Source organism: Amia ocellicauda, chromosome 8 (genome assembly GCF_036373705.1).
Source record: "Amia ocellicauda isolate fAmiCal2 chromosome 8, fAmiCal2.hap1, whole genome shotgun sequence".
Lineage (NCBI taxonomy): Eukaryota > Metazoa > Chordata > Actinopteri > Amiiformes > Amiidae > Amia > Amia ocellicauda.
In genome coordinates this window covers 28,263,292-28,277,031 of record NC_089857.1, presented here as the reverse complement: position 1 = coordinate 28,277,031, position 13,740 = coordinate 28,263,292, and the positions used below count along the sequence as shown (strand labels likewise).

General features: G+C 38.1%; 1 protein-coding gene across 2 annotated transcripts in view; it reads right to left on the bottom strand.

The window, feature by feature from the left end:
• The window catches only part of wdr7 (WD repeat domain 7), a 207,983-nt gene that overhangs the window by 139,866 nt on the left and 54,377 nt on the right, over positions 1-13,740 (bottom strand). Inside the window, exons 17-19 of one of the 2 annotated variants that reach the window (XM_066710923.1) lie at positions 9,353-9,439; positions 6,775-6,893; positions 4,870-4,993 (exon numbers count right to left, since the gene is read on the bottom strand). In XM_066710923.1, the coding sequence (XP_066567020.1) occupies positions 4,870-4,993; positions 6,775-6,893; positions 9,353-9,439 (330 nt within the window). The remainder of the gene's footprint in view (positions 1-4,869; positions 4,994-6,774; positions 6,894-9,352; positions 9,440-13,740) is intronic. The other variant, XM_066710924.1, reaches the window with a different exon arrangement.

Genomic DNA, 13,740 nt, shown 5'->3' with positions numbered 1-13,740 from the left:
ATGCATGTGTTAGTTTCCTCGTTTACATTATTTGATTGATTGACTGATTTGACATGTTAGTTTTTTAGCAAGAACATAAAAAAACATAACGCTTTACCTTGAATCAATCTGATATTAGTCAATCAATTATCATATGAGGCTCAAACTAACTTATTCACTTTGCTGTTTTTTCAGAAGACAAAAAACCAAATACTTTCTTGTGATTTTTTCCTAAACATGTTTAATTACCATAGCAGATAATATATGCTGAATGAATTAGATGTAAATTATTCATCACTATGCATTTATTCTTGATGGTTGACAAAACAAATAGCAAACTGCAAGGACTTGCAGGAAATGCAAGAACATGAAGTTGCAAGAAAGCTTACAGGAAGAGATCTGAACCATGTTCATGAGTACAGACCAAAAGAGACTATCCCCTCAGAAAGTTAGACTATGCAAGAGAAGATCATTCATCATGCTTCTCATTTACCCATAACTCCAAATACCTGCTCATTTTCATCACCAAATAAACTGTAAATATATAAATAAAAGCAGACTTTATACTTTGCACTGGACACAGCTTTGGGAACCTCCCCTTTGTTAAATACATTATTAAAATAAAAACACACATATGGTAACTTTGATCAAATCTGTTACGTAAAACTAAAACGGTTTCACCACATTCCAGTAATGAATGCATTTATGAACATTCTGCAGATGGGCAGCAGCACAGTGGGGCTCTGTCCAAGGCTCTCTCTCCTGACAGCTGACACACTGTCATTCTTTACACAGAGAGGCAATATTTAAAGGCTGGGGGGGGGGGGCAGGGGGGTTTATTTGCACAGTTTTCTTTCATCTCCAAGTATGCAGAGAAGAAAACCTGCAATTTTTGCCAAAAAGACCAAAACGTAAAGCAATCGTGGATATGTGTGATGTGAAAATGTTGTTACAGAAACGCCTCCTTAGTGAAGAGAAGAGAAAACCTCACAGTGTGGTGTTGTTCAAAGTGTGAAGATGATGTCAGAATACAATGTTCATTCCAAAAGTGTATGTATATATATATAAATATTAATAAATAAAATGTCAATGAGATTAAAGACCAGAGAGAGTACAGAAAGGATTCCAAAACAACCTAGAAAAATAACAGCTAGGAGACGGGACGATGAGATGATCTTTGCTGGTCTAATGTGGAAAAGACATGTTGTATACCAAAACAAGTGGCAACATCCTGGGGAGGCCTGCTTCAAGCAGATGATCAACAAAGGCTGATAATGAGGTGTGTTTTAAAACTGTAATGTGTTGCTCTGAAGGAAAATAAAACCTGGGATGGCTCAACCCATCTACGGAGCAATTTATTTTACAGCTGTGGCTGCTAACCACTCGCTCAGTAGGCCGTACCCAACCAGGCCGCTCCGGAGAGGGCAGTGAAGCAGAAAGGACAGGGCTCCCCGGGGCCGAGCAGGCTCAGACAGAGAGAGAGAGAGAGAGAGATAGAAAGAGAGAGAGGATCTCGTTGGCCTCCTTGCTTTGTGAGGTCAGGGTTTGAATTCCCCCTCTGTCACACAGGAAATTAAGCCAGCTCCCATGTGGCGCTGTGCACGGATGGCTGCTGATTAAGAGCGGGCTGCAGCCGACACGCTGCCTGCGACACGGCACAGCCTCCTCCCGGCCCAGCGCTGTCCAGGGAGCCACGGGGCTGTCAAGCAGCACAGTTAGAACACAACATACAAAGGGAGAGGGAGGGGGGAGATGGGGGGGCACAGCACAGAGAAGGAAAAGAAAATGTGTTTCCCGCTGCCAGAGAGGAAGGTAAAGTAAATTACTTGTAATGAGTCTCATAAAAAAAAGTAGTCAGCAACAGCAGTGGTTGAAAAGGCCACAAATTCTGAACAAAAGAAAACCACCAACTGTCATGTCTTACAAAACATTTACTCAACAAGATGAATACAAAAAAATATAAAACAATCATCAATAGGCTTGATTTTTTTCTTTTTTGGGCAATGTAAAAATGATCATACACAGAAATCTAAAATCGTTATCAGCCCCCACAGCAGCTAACTGTGATGAAAAATGCTGCGAGTTTCAAAAGCGCAGAGCTCAAATCACAACACCGTGGCACCCTCAGCGGCTTATCTTGCTAAAATGGGACGTTGCATATAGCGCGATGCTAATCTTTACCTCTGCAAATGTGCTGATTCGGGCCCTGATTGGGCAAAGTCGCAGCACTTCTGAGGACACCAAATGGGCCCAAGTGTTTCCTTGTGAAAGTAGCTTGAGGTTCAGCCATACCTCAGATATGTTTGCTGAGCAGGCACTAATGAATCAGACTAGCCAAGTCAATCCCATCCTGCTGGATTCAGAACACTTTTGTAACGCTGCCTGGTATATCGTGTTGTTGATAAGACCAAAGAGCACCAATTGTTTCTTTTCAAATGTGAAGCTTACAGCAGAACAAGTTCAAGTAAGCCATTAGGGAAAAAACAGTCTGGAGGAGAAGGAACACAAAAAAAAAAAAACTGGGTGAATGAACATGACGTATTTTAATTAAGTGACATCGAATGAAGAATCACTTGACAGTGTGACATACAGTGATAGCCCTGAGTTATAACTCGGTAAGAGAAGAGACAGCTGCTGCTCCACACTGATCAGAATGACTGTTCCCAAGTATATCCAATTGCAGAGGATATATATTTTGTTTTTAAATGGAGCCCCTTTTGCCTTCACTTGACACCACAATCCACGCTAACCCAATCACGCCAAATCAAGTTACCCGGCAAAAGTATTTGATCTGTTTGCACCAAAACGGTCGTCTTGATATCGTAGTCTCTCTCGTTTTCTGTAATAACATCAATAAAGCGGGTTACCGGACTTGCAGCCCCAGTGTCACAATATATTCCTGCCCCCGTCCCTGGTTATGACATCCCCCCGGAGAACTAATAAATAACAGCCGCATTCCTAATACTCCAGCCATTAGGGTAGAAATGAATATCGAATTGCACAGCACTCTGGCCAATTCAGATCCCATGCAATTTAAAGCACAGAGACAATAGCAGAAAAGCACAGTGAAATAATGAGACCACCTCCTTGCAATCCCCCATCTACAGTTCTTATAAATGCCTGGATAATATCCCTTGAGCAAATTAACTAATTGCAGCCAACAATTAGCTCAGGCATAATTAAACAACGGGTAATCACATCCATACATTTCATTGCCATCAGGTAGACAATCCTCTTCTACAGTTCCATCAGCAGCATTTCAGCTGAGAGCTGCAAAAATTGCACCTTTTGATGCTACTAAATTTTCCCTTGGGTCATTCAGCAGGACTGCATTATTATTATACAGACAGCATTTCTGGTTATATCGTGGTTTATTACTGTTGCTAATTTGTTTAGCCAGTAAATAAAAACCTGATAGCCAGTGACAGCAAGGAATTTGCCTGGGCTAATTGGTTAATGCTTTGAGTGGTCCTGCCACTCAGAGAGGCACGTCCAATTCCCTTGAGTTTGCCACAATAAAGTTGTCAGTTCTCCAATGAGCAACAGCAGCAGGAAACTTAGTGAGAAAACATCTGTAAACCGCTGCAGTTCTCCAAGTGGTACTGGAAGCAGCTGTTGAAATAAATGGTACCGAGCATTTCTATCTACCAGGCTCACACTGGCCACAGCTGAAAAGAAAGACTTTTACAGGGATTAAAACTCTAGCCATGCCCCCTCGCTCATCCTTCAATCGCTGACTTCATTTCTGTAACTGCATTGTCAGTACGAGCATGTTCCCAAGAAAATCACCATCCCCATCAACACATGTATCTACTAGGCTGCATGAGACTCTTGTCCTTATCCATCTGTCTGAGCAAATTACTACAGTTATTACATCCATTAACATAAATGTATTTTTCCCCTCCTTAGTTCTAGGTCAGATGCATTTATACTGATTAAATCATTTAAGCAAAAAAGCAACACATGTTTTAGTATTAAGAAGAATTACATAGTGGACAAGTGGTTTAGTTACAATCATTATGAAAGCTTACAATTGACAGGAGGCCATTCTGACAATTTGGCTGCTTGAAAGTGGTGACATTGTAGATGTTCCTTTAAATCTGGCAACAAAACTGAATCTAGAATCCCTGAAGGCTTGGACTATGGCTTGGTTCGATGGACAATGGTTCATTGTTTTGTAAAAAAAGACAAATGATTAAAATAAAAACATCTCATACTTATTTGATTGCTCATCAGTGGCAGAATTCATTGTCAATTGAACAAAACACCTTGAATATCGAATAACTTAAGTATTAACTACAGAATCTTATCCCTTAATAGCGCATTGACTTCAATGTGTTAAGATGCTGAGCGCAACACCCTCAAACTCAAAAAACACTCAACGGAAAACCGTGTTTTATGTAGCTGTCCATAAGCAATCTACTGGCTTCACACCACTTAGCATCTACGCATCTTCATTAAACAGGATGCGCAGCGATGAAGATGGTTACGTCAATGACTGAAACGCTTTCCATGCAATCAGTGTAACGAAGCTGGTATTTTGATTACTTATGATTGTTTTCAATGTGCGAAGAACACAAGAATGTTGTATAACATAAAAATGCCATAAAAGCACAGTAGTGTGAAGTAGGATTGGGTGATATTAAAAATTACATATCACAGATGATGGACGTGCAAACATTGAGATATCCAATATTATCTTCTCGCCGGGGGGGGGGGGGGTGGGGGGTTGTTGTGGGATGCGCACCCCCTGGAATGCAAAGTGCAAATTAAATCGTCAATATAACCCTAGTGTGAAGATCAAACATTGATGTGCTGCTTCTTTTAAACTGCTCTCATCTGTAAGTGTGTCTTGTTCTCCTTCCACTCCCCAGTGTTCACAGTACTTACGTGACATGACGCAGTCGACGTACTGAGGTAGGTACGGCGCCCACAGGTCTATAGTGTCCTTCCTGCCCGACTGCCCGATCCTCCTCAGCTCTGCAAGAAGCAAGGCCTGGGCTGCCTCTCTCACCTGCAGAGAGCAACAGAGCAGAACAAAGGTATTATTGCCTCAAAAACCAAAGTCAATGGCCAACAATTCTCTTGAACTATGGCAACACATGTGGGTCCAATAAAACCTTTTTAATAAAACTGGAAAGCAAATGCGGCTTGGAGAAAATTTAAAAAAATATATATAGTTTCATATGGCGGATGGCTTTAATGCTATGCCATCGGTCAGAGGAAGTGTCCTCCCATGAGAGTTTAATAACTGTCTATTCCAAAATGGGGTGAAAAGGGGTGGGAATAACACGGGCAATATAAAATTAATGCAGCATGCGATTGTGACAGCCCCTCAATCTGTTCCTCAGTTCCATTTGGAATAACTTAATTCCTAACATGGGACAGCTTTAAATTCAGGCACCTCACAACCTGAGACTGGATGTGAATGCAGTGCATCAGGCTCCAAAGTCAATTATTGAACAGTTATTGCAGTCTGATTTTATTTCTTGCCCAACATCTTGTAAACTATAGAAGTCACTCTAATTGTGAAAAAGACTGTCGTTTTATTTGTCTTTCTGTAGTTCAACCATTTTAATTGCAACACTACACCTTTATCCAGTTTATTTAAATCTCTCTATTACATCTGATATTGAGGTATAGGATTATATTGTCCAATTGTCCAGCAAAACACCTGGGTAATTAAAAGGAGTATTGTAAACAGAGTAAACAGCTTTTGACAAGCTTCCTGGTCTTCACCAGCATAGACATCTAAGATCCTAATCAGCTAAAACAATAGGATTCTTTAGGAAAACAAGGCACTTTTTAAAGGTGAGATGCATTGCATAATGAACAGGTTTCAAAGAAGAACCGGAGGGAATCATTTAAGATCCAAGGGAAACTGAAGAAAGGCAGTGAACTTAAACTCCTTCAATAAACAAACACAAGAAAAAAAAGAGAAGAGACTTTGGAGGATTTAAAAGAACCAAGAAAATGCAAACACACAGAGAAGACTGTTTTGTAACCAGTGATCATCTCACACTGAGCAAGTCCAGAGCCCGTCCCTGATAACAAAGAGCTATGTCCAATTAAGCTGTTGAAACCTCAGCTGCTGCCCTCCAGCCCTTCACATCTTTCTGTTCAAAGCTGCACATTCAACAGAATTTCTGCCACAGCAGCAGAGGTGCGTGTCAAGGCCATCTAGTCATTTATCAAACTGGAATGTACCGAGCCAATGCCCAGCACCCTGCACTCCTGAAACAGAATAAGTAAGCAGGTTGTCAATCCGCAAGCCCGGGACATGCCAAGGGCCCGTTCATCCTGGGAGATTTCAAACCAAGGTAAACCTGCACAGAACAAAACAGCCTTTATTTCGGACCTGCACACGAACTGTTCAGTAACAGGTTCTGTTAGTTAACCTTTTCTAGTGGAGGAAAAACACAAATAAGGAAATAATTCTGAATAAAGGATATTATTTTATCAAGTTTCTTCAGGCATATCAAGTTATTTCATGAGCAAATGTTCAGACCTAGGAGAAAAGGCAACCCAGTTGTATGTATTTAAGGATAATTCTGTCATTCTGTTAGTAATTTTACTTTACTGTATTAGGATTCTGTCAAATCCTGTACAGTAGGGTATAAAGGCATAATTGAATTTAATAAAGAAACAATGTCGAGGCCTGTTTGTTAGGGCTGTCATTATTCCACTGGTATTCTATTTTTATTCAGTCTTCTTCATATTTGGGGAGTATTGAGTAGTGCAAATACAGACAAGACACAGAGACTTTGGAGTGATCAACTCTCAGCCCCATCTTACCTCCAGACATCGATCCTGCCACCTGCGCGCCAGCATTTCCAGGAGGGGAGGTCTGAATTTGTCCAACCCGAGCAAGTCAGGGAGCATGACACAGTGCATTGCCGCCAGCTGGCTCCATCCTGTCAGGGTTCAGAAAAGGGGCAATATGAATAAACCTGCTGACACCCAGAGCTGTGCCACAATCCGACTGTCACCCATAAGAAAAATATCACAGGTGCTAAAATCAGACCAAGAAAACTAAGCCCAAGAAGAAAAAAAAGAAGAAAAAAAAAGGACAAAAAATTATATATATATATATATATATGAACAATGTGATTAAAACTTAATTTAGAGCCCCCAAGGGAATCCATGAGGTGTGTCCGGGGGGGTGCGTGGAGGGTCCATGGAACAGGAAAGATATAAATCAAAGTTAGCTCCCAAATTACATTTAACAAATATTATTAATAATCATGAATCCAGGTGTTCCAAAGGTTTGGATAACTGGGAGCTCATGTGGAAGCATCCACAAAAAGTTCAGAACTATATATAATTCACTCCTGTGATGATCACTATCAAAAGGCGGCCAATTAAAAGTTACTGGTAACACTATCGCTGCTCTGAATGTGATTAGCTGCTTGGTGAGCCAGAATAAGTTATTTTAATAGATTCTCATGAAATTATATTATATAAATGGGGTGGGGGACCATGGGTAATACTTGAGGGTCCGTAGGGTCCACTGGTGTAAAAAGGTTCTTTGGCTTAGAGGGATGTAAAATGACACCCCATTTTGTCACCATTTGTCATCTTTATTGTCAGTTTATTAATTTACATTTTTCAAATTGTGTATAGTATATAATGTTAGCTTGCCATTTTCAACAAAGAAAGAAAAATATATATATAATATGTAGTTAATGTAGCATTAATGTAATCAACTTTACCAAATAATGATCCATAAACAAACATGCTTTCTGTGTATAATTGTATATAGTATTTATGATATCATTTGTATTGATAAGTCAGTTTCTCTCAGTTTTATCAATACCTTTGGAAAGTACAATTGTAAGTATCAGTATTGTAATTGTCAGTATAAAACCAAGAAAATAGACCAGTTTATTTATTTTTTCTCTCAGCCAGTGTCTTAAACATTCCTACCAAATGTATTCTAAATTGCATTAATATAAAAGACAACCACAGCCATCACTACAGTGCCATTGCAATATAACCAATATACCAATTGCAATATACTCAGACCAAAAGCCTTCTGGATCCTTGTGCTTTTATTAATGTCATTAAAATTACAAGTGCTTCTACTACTATTGTAATTATTGCTAGCATATAATTATATGTATTATATATTAAGTATATCAAATTACTAATATTAATAATCATATTTTGCATCACTGAATAAAAATTGAATTATAAAATCAATCATTGATGAGCACATCTATTTTATGTAATAAGTTTGAGACCACTTAAAAAACTGTTTCTGGGAAAATCACAAATTACTTTTAGAAAAAAAGCAACATTACCTACATTAATAGGGTATTATTATTATTAGGGTATATCTTAATTTTGTAATTTGTTTTAAGGTTAAGGAGAAAAGGCATATCTCAATTTAAACACACAATTCCAATACACTGTTAGTTTCTTTTCACTTTTATTGTAACTAAGAAAGCAGAAATGTGCTACCAAACAAGTACTGCAGACATGTTTCTATCGATAAATTGTGAAACATCTGTTATTGGATTTTAAAAACAACTAAATTAAGCTTCAGATTAATGTTTCACGTTATACACAAAACCCTGCATATATATGGTAAACTACAAGGCAAACTTTTGTACACAATAAAGAAAGCAGTGCAGTAGATGTTGCTTAAAATTAAACAAATAGTATCAGCTTTGCTTTGGTATATTTAGTTTTTGTTTTTAAATAAAAATACACCTCAGTGATGCCAGCACAAATTTACTTAAGTTGTTAGATCAATTCATTAATCTTGCTTGCAGATTGCCCTGATGTACTGAAATAAGTATAAAATAAGAAAAGGAGGGGGTGTGAGGGGAGGGGCGGGTGCTGGAATAAAAGGTTTATAAAAAGACAGACAGGTGTATTTGAACACGTGAGCTCTTCAAACGCAAAATTTAAGTACACAGTGTTTTTGGAAAGGATCAGAATCCACAAAACAGCATCTTGCCATTTCTAAATGATTTAGTGCTTTATCTAGATTTGGATGTGGGGGCTCAGGGGGGTTGAAACCGTTTTCAATGAAAGATCCTCAACAATTTAAATAATCTCAAAACACAGTGGCGGTTAAAAAATCAAACTTAAATAAAATAAAAAAAATCTTCATAGACCTCCCAGCCAAGACCAGGGACAGTTCTGTGAATAAAGACACCAAGTACAGACAGAAATGGGGAAGCATGGAGACTGTGAGACTGGGGAGGACTTGACCAAAAAAGAAACGCGACAACAACAAAAAACTTCAAAACGGCACGGGAACGGCACGGGAACGGCACGGCAAATGGAAGAGTGAATGAATAGATGGATGACTGAACAGAGAGAGCGGAGGTACTGAGCAGTGAGGAGATATCAGGGAAAGTACCTTCATTGACTGAGGGACAGGAATGTAAAGCAGGGCCAGAGTGAACAGCCTCAGAGCCAGTAGTATCAGCAGCAGCAACAGCAGCAGCTTATAGAGGAAAGGAAAGATAAATAGAGAAAGAGAAGAAATAAAGAGGAGGAAACAGCATTAATAAGAATGAGGGAACAAAAGACCCGACCCGAGTTTTTGTGTTGTGGAAAAAGGCTCAGATTCTACCGTGTGGCTGTGGATATTGTGAATTTGAACCAAAAGTGTAACCTATTGTTAACTGTGACTGCAGCTAACAGTGTTTGGTTGCTTGCGTGTATGGTTTTGGTTTTTTAATCTGTTTCAAATAGCCTCTGTTGAAGCTGGTGCTTTGCCAGATAGAAGAGATTTTTATCTTGGTGGGGGGGGGGGGGGCTTTCATAGGTATGGATAACAGCAGAATTCTAATGTATTAATCAGCAAATCGCAGCCACCCAGATTAAAATATTTATTGGATCAACTTTGATGGCCAGTCAAATTTAAGTTTGTAAACACTAATCCAATAGCATCAATGACAAGATAGCAGGTCCAACACACAAGCTGGAAATCACATCCAAAAGCACAAACCTGCATAAGACAATAGAAATTAGGACCCCTTTTGCCTGATTGTAATATGTTTTTACAGTTTCAGATATATGTTGCATTTTTCTCACAACACAAGAACTAAACAGGGGTTCACTTTAAAGGTGGCTGAGGCTGGTGAGAGTAGATCGACCTCTTGCCCAAGTGGCTGGTGAGGCAGGCAGGGGAATACTGCCATTGGTCTCCTTTGGTTTGATATAGGATGAAGTGAAAACACAATTGAGTTTGGTGGCCTCTGAGGGCAGCAGTCGACTTCACTAAAGCAGCCAACAACCCCGCAGTTTTGTGACACATTTGAGCAGTACTGCTTGGCAGAGACCCAGGTATTCACTGCAGAGGTCCCTCGAGCCAAAGTGAGATGTGGATCACATGGCAGCTGGCAGGGAGATGCCTGCTTCAAAAACTGCACCATTGTCCTTCACTTCGTAGCAGGGCCAAATTAACAAGTCATAAAAAAGGACCAGAATAGTGCTGTTTATTTATCTCAGGTCTCATTAAGAGGCAGTGATTCAGAGTGAGAGAACAGTGCATCAACACTCATCTCTGTACAACACTGTCTATTCACGTTTAGTAAAAAAATGTCTGTCACCCTCCCAATCAGATCTTGAAAATATAAATCATAATTTTTTTTATTTTTTTTTTTTAATCTGAACTTGCTTGATACATAGAGCTTTATATGTCTGAAGCCTTATTGATCTATATTGGTTAGACAAATGTAAGATTTATTTTAATGAATTAAAAATATTAAGAATATGCAGTACCTGTGTTCAGGGTGAGGTGCAGATTTTGAAACAATTTATATCAAGGCTTTAAAAAGTGATTTGCTGCTTTATTATAACACAGAAGTAACAAGGTGGGATTTACCTGACTCCAAGTAAACTTTGTCAACATGCTAAATTAAAATGAAAGCAAAAAGCAGGGCAGGTGAGGGGAGATCTAAGAGAAGAGAGGGAAGTGGATTGAAGGAGCAGTGGGGGTGTAATGGGCAGTCTAATAAAAAAGTTACAGAATCGATAAGTATTTTTTGTTACATTAATTTCACCACATTTAAGTTTCATGAGACAAAATTTTTATTTTTAACTGAAGTTAAATTTTACCTGTTAAATGTCAACCAAAAGAGTACCTTTTCATTGAACATTTTACCAATTACAGCTAATTCATGTTGATAGTGTTTTACTTAAATTACTAAGAGTAATTTGAGTGATAAATGGTAAATGATTTACCAGGATTGTATGTCATTGTTGGTTTAGTCCTTCCCTGCAACTTTACAAACTTCCAACAACAGATAAACAGAAACTATGATGTCCACAAAATAACTGTGTACAGAAGAATAATCCACACAAAATCACCAAACATTGGAAGGAAAGTGTATTCAGGAAGGCTCATTAGCTAACCTGCATTAAAGCCATTAAACAAAACAAAAACACAAATGGAACCAAACCTGTAGAAACTAGAAAGTCCTAATAAGACACTTACCAATTTAAAAAGACAACAGACAACAGGTAAATAAATAAGAAAAAGTCCATCTCTGAGATATTTAATTTGTTAAAACATTTTTGTGCATTTTCCACATCTTATTTAAAATGCAGAGAAGATAACAGTACCTTAGAACAATTACACCCTAAAACCAGACAGATGGCTGTAAAAGCAGTGTGTTAAATAAAGTCACAACATTTCAAACTCTCTTTTTCCCCTGCCGATTACTCTGTGCTACATCCAGGCAAGTATTCTTTGATTCTTTCAGCCTGTTCCTCCTAATCCTCCTCATTTAACATAATGGGTTCTAGGACAGGTTGAAAATCTCCATTAAAAAGGAAATAATTTGTTTCTTAAAATCCTTTCTTTTTTCTTTTTCTTTAACAGGAAGAGCATTTGAACAGTTTGACTCCAGCTTTGCTCAGGATTTAAAAGCTCTGAATCTGAATGGATTTGGTGAAACAAATTTGTGTTACAATGAAACTGTATCCTCCAAGTTTAAATTAAATATGCTTCTCTATTACGTAACAACATATTAATGAGGAAGGGATATAAAATGGTCATCGCAATTGTGGAGACACCTGTATAGGGTACCGTAATACCAACAGGCTAACGCAATGCTCGCTGCATTGTGAAAATTAGCAATGTATCACCATTTATTTTGTACCATCAGGCTTTAACATCTTACAGAGCATATTTATACTGTTTGTAATCTCTATCCTGAGAAGCTTCCCAACATAGGGTACCAGCATTATTTCACAGCTTATTTTCCCCACATTAAGTCATTTATGACAAGTTTGGCTATGTGTTTAAGGTCATTATTAAAGATTTCACTCACAAGTGTTTTTTTTCTTAAGGGCATTGCATGACTAATGTAGTTTTCAATCTTTAGTGCATCTCCTGTTTGTACTTCAACAAAAGTTTAAGGTCAGTTGTACATGAATAACATATCTAGAATAAAGAATAAACTATATTAGATGTAGCAACCACAAAGATTTTCACTGAGAGAAGAAATGCTTGGACTTTTTAGCAGAATTTCAGAATGGCGTGTAATAACTACAATAACACATGGAGCTTTGATATGTTGACTAATGAATACAGAGATACAATAAAAACAGAAGGCATATGGATAAAGGAACAATGTGGTTCATTTTTTAACATCATGCAGTAGCATTAAGGCAACTTGACAGTGAAACTCTCCTATATAAAGAATTGATTATGCTGTACTGTTGTAAACATTGTAAGGAACCTTGGAGAAAGGCTCCTGCCAAATGAATATATAAAAATAAGATAAAAATGCATTCATAAGCATATTTTAGTTTCTTCCCAGAATGCACCTAAACACCTACATTATCCTTTTCACAGTGTTTAAAAAACATGCAGTAGTTGATTGCCCAACCAATGAACTGCCTTTGACTTGATTCTCAGTTTAGGTTCTTCGAGCTCTCTTGCACCCTTCTAACTTAAAGTAGAAAAAGTTACACCTTAAGACAGGGTACTTTTTTTACTAGAGGATCAGAAGTAAAACGTCAGTAAAACAAATCCACTGATGTATTTTATTTTTAAGATAAAATTAACTTTTGCATAACCTGATGGTTTACACAGAGTTGTACAATAATACCAATAACAGGCATGGATTAGATCAGAATATTGAGCCACCTTCAAATAGAAAACTAGAAAACTGTACTCAGGAGCAGCTTCATCTTTTATAAGATGCTTCTCTCTTCTACTTATAAATGTAACCACTATGATGTACAGGTTGGTAGTTTGCGATTAGGTGGTGGGTCACAATTTTTATTTAATCCAGGCCTTAATGTAGATATTGCAGTAAATGCCGGTGTCTGCAAGCACCCACCTTGGTTTAAGTAGTGTTCTTACAAACCAGCAAGTGGTACACGTCTCTTTAACTCAACATCTGCATTAGGCCTAGGAAAGGCTTCAACTGGTTCAGTTAAGTGAAGAATTCCATTCAATTCAATTAATTAAAGAAGAGCTCAAGTGGAATGTAAACTAGAAAGTTCCCCATGTCTTTTAAGAGCGGATTTGAAGGACAATGACTTACAAATAATGTACTGTGTTTATTTTTTTTCCTTTTAAATTGATTTTGTTGCAGTAGGTTCACATACATTGTAACAGATAAATCTAGCCTGAGGAAGGATTTTGCTTTGATTTCCAAAAAACAAACAAAAAATGAAAATAAAGACAAACTGAGGCTCATAGAAGCAAAGCAGAAAGACAAGTGATTGTATTTCCGAGTTAACATCCGCAGGAAATTCTTAAACGATCTACACGTACGCCTGGAA